A 6000-nucleotide genomic window follows, 5' to 3' on the forward strand; every position below is an offset into this window, starting at 1 on the left:
CCGAGCTTTCGCAAAAGCCGGCATCATTGCTGAACAGCCACCCGGCAATGAGACTGACTCCGACAATGATGAGAGAAAAACCCGGCGTGTTTGATGACGAAACTGCCCAGCTGTTCAATTCAGACACAGAAGATGAGGACTTTGATGGATTTGTGGGAGAAGACTGATCAAAAAAATAATAATGATGTGAGTGTATTGTTAAATAGTACAATAAAGTTCAACTAAACTGTTAACTGTTTTGCTTCCATTACCTATTTTTGCAGACAGTGTATTTTAGCGTGCGCCTTATAATACGGTGCGCCTTTATGTATGGGTTAAGTACAGAAATAGACCCCGTAATTAAGACTGCGTCTTAAAATCCGGTGCGCTTTATAGTGCGGAAAATACGGTATTGTTAATTTATTGTGAGTGAATTTTGGGGTGAACTATCCCTATAACAGAGCAAAGACATTTAATTTCCTGTTAAATATTTTTCTGGAGGCATTTTTTTAGCTTGTCTGGTAAAATAATGTAAAGGGGTCAATATTATTAGCCCCCTTAAGCAATATTAGTTTTAGATAGTCTCCAGAACAAACCACTGTTATACAATGACTTGCCTAATTACACTAACTTTAACCTAATTAACCTAGTGAAGCCTTTAAAAGTCACTTTAAGCTGAATACTAGTGTCTTGAAGAATATCTTATTAAATAGTATGTGCTGTCATCATGGCAAACAGTTATTAAAACTATTATGTTTAGAAATGTGTATATTAAATCGTTTAATCGCTGGCTTTTTTGTCTGCTGTTTCTCATCAGGATGTCTAATAATGTTGTGTTTCTGCAGTGCTCAAGGCTTCAAGTGCGGTTCTGACTTCACCAGGGTCACGTTTAGGTAGGAGCACGACATTCATGATGGATAATATGCTGTTAATATGATATTATTAAGCTAGTTTGGGTATTTTTAACCAAACGTGTGTTTCACATGCTAGGAATTTTAATTTCTAACATATATATGTGGTTGGCTATTTATATAGATACACCTTAATAAAATGGGAATGGTTGGTGATGTTAACGTCCTGTTTGAGGCACATTAGTATATGTGAGGTGGCAATTTTTTAAGATGGGCGGTGACCGTGGTGGCCATTTTGAAGTCGGCCATCTTGGATTTAACTTTTGTTTTTTTCAATAGGAAGAGGGTCATGTGACACATCAAACTTATTGGGAATTTCACAAGAAAAACAATGGTGTGCTTGGTTTTAACGTATCTTTATTCTTTCATGAGTTTTTAAAAAGTTTCTGATCACTTATAAAATGTGTTCAATGTGCTGCTCATTGTGTTGGATTGTCAATGCAACCCTCTTCTCCCACTCTTCACACACTGATAGCAACACCGCGGGAGAAATGCCAGCACAGGCTTCCAGTATCCGTAGCTTCAGGTGCTGCACATCTTGTGTCTTTAGTCTTTTAAGTTCGTAAGTTACAAACAGTCAAATAACATCGCAGTATTGGGATAACAGTTTATAGTTGAGGTTAAACCACGAATGTTTTGAAGATTAAAATCACCGTCATATTCTTTTACAGTAAGGTGATGGTGAAGATTAAAATCGCTGTCATATTCATTTACAGTAAGGGGATGCTCAAGAATGGTAGTTGTAGGCCGCAGTTATATTGTTTAACCAATAGGTGGCGACAACCAGCCATCACAAATACGCCGCTGAAAAATTCTTCAAAAATGATCATCTAGCAATGAAACATGAAGCTTTTTGAGTGAATCACTGAGTCATTTATTGAAGATGAGACTAAAATAAATATGCATTGAACAAATGATAATGTTAGATTTCTACATTTAGCTATATCGGCAACAGTAGGAGTTACAGTGATTTTTTTCGCAGCACTGAATATTTTACTATTTATTTTTATTCAGCTGATTATTTCTTTATTTTATTTGTAATAAAATTACAGCTTCTAAGTTCTGTTTATTAAAGCCAAAAGTTTCTCTCAGTGCTGTTTTTGTAATAAACGGAAAGCAAATGACATTTGTCTCCTCCCCTTTTTGGCTGATCTGAAAAATGGTCTGATCCATGACTAAAAAACCTTGGCTGCGTCCGAAACCGCATACTTCTATACTATATAGTACGTTAAAATCAGTATGCGAGCCGAGTAGTATGTCCGAATTCATAGAATTCGAAAATCAGTAGGCGAGAAGTACCCAGATGACTTACTACTTCTGGCGAGATTCTGAAGTGCGCATCCCATGCACGCTGCGCTATCCCATAATGCCCCGTGAGAAAATTCATGAATGGAAGTGAGGCGACGCAACTGACGCAGGTAGGTCACATGACCATAACAAAATGGCGGATGTAGTACATCCGAATTCCATTCATACTTTTCACATTCATACTGTATAGAGCGTACTTTTCTATCGGCCGAGTAGTACGTTTACATTCAAATGCAGTACCTACAGAGTAGTAGGCGGTTTCGGATGCAGCCAAAAATGTGATCCAAATGGTGAGATTTGTGATCCGTTACATCACTACACACACGCACACAGAGCTACACGACTGTCAAAAAATGCATCACTTAATTACCAACTTATTTTTTCATGCATTGCAATCTAAAGTATTTTCCTTGCTATAATTTCTACAATTATAAAATCATATATCACAGTTGTATTTTAAAATCTAAACTTATAAGTTAATTTTATAATATTTGTTTACTTTTATCTATCTTTTATTAAAATATCTTAACACTTACAGGGTTCAACACTAAGGATTTTTTGTACTGGTCCGATCGGGCCAATGGTTCAGATTTTTACTTGCCCTGCCAAAATTTTCACTGTTCCCACCAAAAAAAAAGCTAAATTTAATAGCTATTTTTTTAGCCACATTATTTAAAACAGGGGTGCTCAATCCTGTTCCTGGAGATCTACCCTCCTGCAGATTTCAGTTGCTACCCATAGCATACACACCTGAACCAATTAATTAGAACCTGAACACCACTTGATAATTACAGGCAGGTGTGTTTGATATGGGTTGCAACTGCAATCTGCAGGAAGGTAGATCTCCAGGAACAGGATTGAGCACCCCTGTTTTAAATAATGTGTCAAAAATAATGACTATAATTATAAAAATTTTTAAATAATATTTTTAAAATGTTAATATATGTATAATGACTAAAATTATGTGTTAACTAAAGAGCAGTATCGTGGTTCAACGTTGGAACACTGGACCAGTGGTTCAGATTTTTACTTGCCCTGCCAAAGTTTTCACTGGCCCCACCAAAAAAAAGTGAATTGCTATTTCTTAGCCACATAATTTAAATAATGTGTCAAAAATAATGTCTGTGAATTTAAATATTTTAAAAATATTAAAATATTTCGCAGTAAAATATAGCAGTATGGAAAATGTGCATGCATTTATTGCAAAACAAAAAGTGACCAACTTAAAAGTGACAGCAAACCAAGCAAAACCCACATTGTCTTGTACCCATGTCAACAGACGTTTTCTGTTAGCCTCATATTTTGATGTGACGTCAGGTTGCCATCTCTTTGCTGTACTGGTTTTTACCAGGTTATGGAAAAAAATAACGTGCTCACAACATCCAATCAGATATAAGGAACTGAAAAGCAATATGGTGTTTACGACTTAACAGAGAAGGCAGCATTCAAAGACTTAAAAGAACAAATAGTTTCTCAATTCTAAGACAGTATTTGCATGCAATTGACAAATAGTAGCGGGCAAATTGAAATTTAGTGACCCGATTGGGCCAGTAACGATTCTGTCTTCTGTCCCCGGGCCATTGGGCAGTCCTTATTGTTGAACCCTGAGTAGGGAAAATGTGAAGGTATTTTATTTTAGTTCTAAATTATTTAACAAAAGGTGGCCTCAATCGGGCCAGTAATGATCCTGTCTACTGTCCCAAGCGTCTCTCACACTGGCACCGGGCCATCGTGCAGTCCTTATTGTTAAGCCCTGACTTAACTCAATTCATCAAGCTTTTCTTTTAGTAGCGTATTGGTTAAATTCTGTCTATATTGTTCAGTCATGTTAAATGTGTAACTAAAGTACAGCTGATCTCTGGAGTTCAAATGAACATGACTGTGTGTTTGTGTTTCAGTCCTGACGGGAGTTTTGTGGCGGCCGGTTCTGCAGACGGCGTTCTGTACCTCTGGAACGTTCTGACAGGGAAACTAGAGAAAACCCTCGATAAGGGTCACAGGTGAGCAGGAACACACATACACACTCACATTTATACACACAAAAACGTATATACACACACATACACACTCGCATACATGTGTTATCTCACGAATACATACACACACTCACACATGCATACAAAGACATACCCATTGAAAAGATGCACATGCATACACAAAGATACACATGTACACTCAGGTACGCACACTCAAACATGCATACACATATACTCACAAACGTATACACACACTCATACACACGCAAACAGGCATGTATACTTAAACATACATGCATACATTTGTCACACACACATACATACATATACACATGCACATTCATTCATACACACACACACACACACACACACATGCAAGTACACATATACACTCAATCGCACACAAGTACACACAGACTCAAATATGCATACACGTTCACACACATGCATACACGCATACGTATACACACACTCAAACACTTATACTCGCACATACACGTATACACACATACATATGTAAACATATACACTCAATCACACACCTACGTATACACACACTCAAATAAGCATACGCACATACATGCTTAAACACACTCAATCACACACACTTACGTATGCACAGACTCAAATATGCATACACACACATACACACTTACTTAAATATTGACACATGAGCATGCACACACGCATACATATGAACCCATACATGCAAAAGAGTGTACATTTCACAGGAGGGCTAATCGTTTAGTGTTTAACTGTGAATGTGACTCATATTTAATTTGCTTGAATATTAATAGTATTAAATAATTGGCTTCGGCACTTTTCTGATGACCCTCAGATTGCCTCTCTTTAATTCTATGCCACATGTGAACTTCCTGTGTTTGCAGTTCTGCTATCAACTCGGTGTCCTGGTCTCTGTCGGGAGCGTTTGTGGCCAGTGTGGAGAAAGGCAGCAAGGCCGTGCTTTGGTCCGACATGTGATCCTCCGCCGTGATTGGCTGAGCATGGCACCACCCTGCCGTGATTGGATGAAACAGACTGTAAAGACGGAACGAAAGTGAGCCCACCCTCACGCCCCACAGGCCTCTAAAACTACCTTTCCCACAATGCCATCTGTCTGGCTCTCTACACATACTATACATATTTATAGCAGCTTTCATGCACAGTCTCGTGTCTCACACACACACACACACATGCATTCAGTGCGAGATTACACAAAAGACTCTCGTTGATCTTTGACTCTTACTGCTTATTTTAACACAGCTTTAAATCAGTGTGTGTGTGTTTACTGTTGTAGTTCATGCTTTGCCTTATACAGATACAGGCCATTAAGGTGTGTGTGTGTACGTTTGTGTGCGTGCGAGTGCGTGCGTGCATGAGTGCATTTGCATTCGTATGTGCGTGCATTTGCGAACGTCGTTGCGTTTGTGTGCGTGCATTTGTGTATGCGCGCACGTTTGCATGCGTGCATCTGAGTGCGTGTGTTTGCGTACGTTTATGCGTGTGTGCATTTGCGCGTGTGTATGTGCGTTTGCGTGCGTGAGTGCGTTTGCGTACGTGCGTGTTTGTGTGCTCGTGTTTGCATGCAGACACGAGCACACAAACACATGCATGTGCGTTTGCGTATGTATGTGCGTGTGTTTACGTACATGTGTGCGTTTGCTTACGTGCGTTTACGTACATATGTGCATTTGTTTCCATACATGCGTGTTTGTGTGTGCGTTCGTGTACGTGCATGTGTTTGAGTGCGTGCATTTACGTACGTGTGTGCGTGCTTTTGCGTATGTGTTTGTGTGCGTGCGTTTGCATACGTATGTGCGTGTGTT

The 6000-nt window shown here is 38.9% G+C and overlaps 1 protein-coding gene across 1 annotated transcript in view; it reads left to right on the forward strand.

Annotated features, from left to right (window-relative positions):
• The window catches only part of atg16l1 (ATG16 autophagy related 16-like 1 (S. cerevisiae)), a 46259-nt gene that overhangs the window by 38452 nt on the left and 1807 nt on the right, over positions 1-6000 (forward strand). Inside the window, 3 exon segments of the mRNA NM_001017854.2 lie at positions 825-872; positions 4097-4198; positions 5062-6000. The exon segment at positions 5062-6000 is cut by the window's right edge and continues 775 nt beyond it. Of these exon segments, the coding sequence (NP_001017854.2) occupies positions 825-872; positions 4097-4198; positions 5062-5155 (244 nt within the window). The 3' untranslated portion in view covers positions 5156-6000.

The sequence above is a fragment of the Danio rerio genome, chromosome 15, assembly GCF_049306965.1.
Source record: "Danio rerio strain Tuebingen ecotype United States chromosome 15, GRCz12tu, whole genome shotgun sequence".
NCBI classification, from domain to species: domain Eukaryota; kingdom Metazoa; phylum Chordata; class Actinopteri; order Cypriniformes; family Danionidae; genus Danio; species Danio rerio.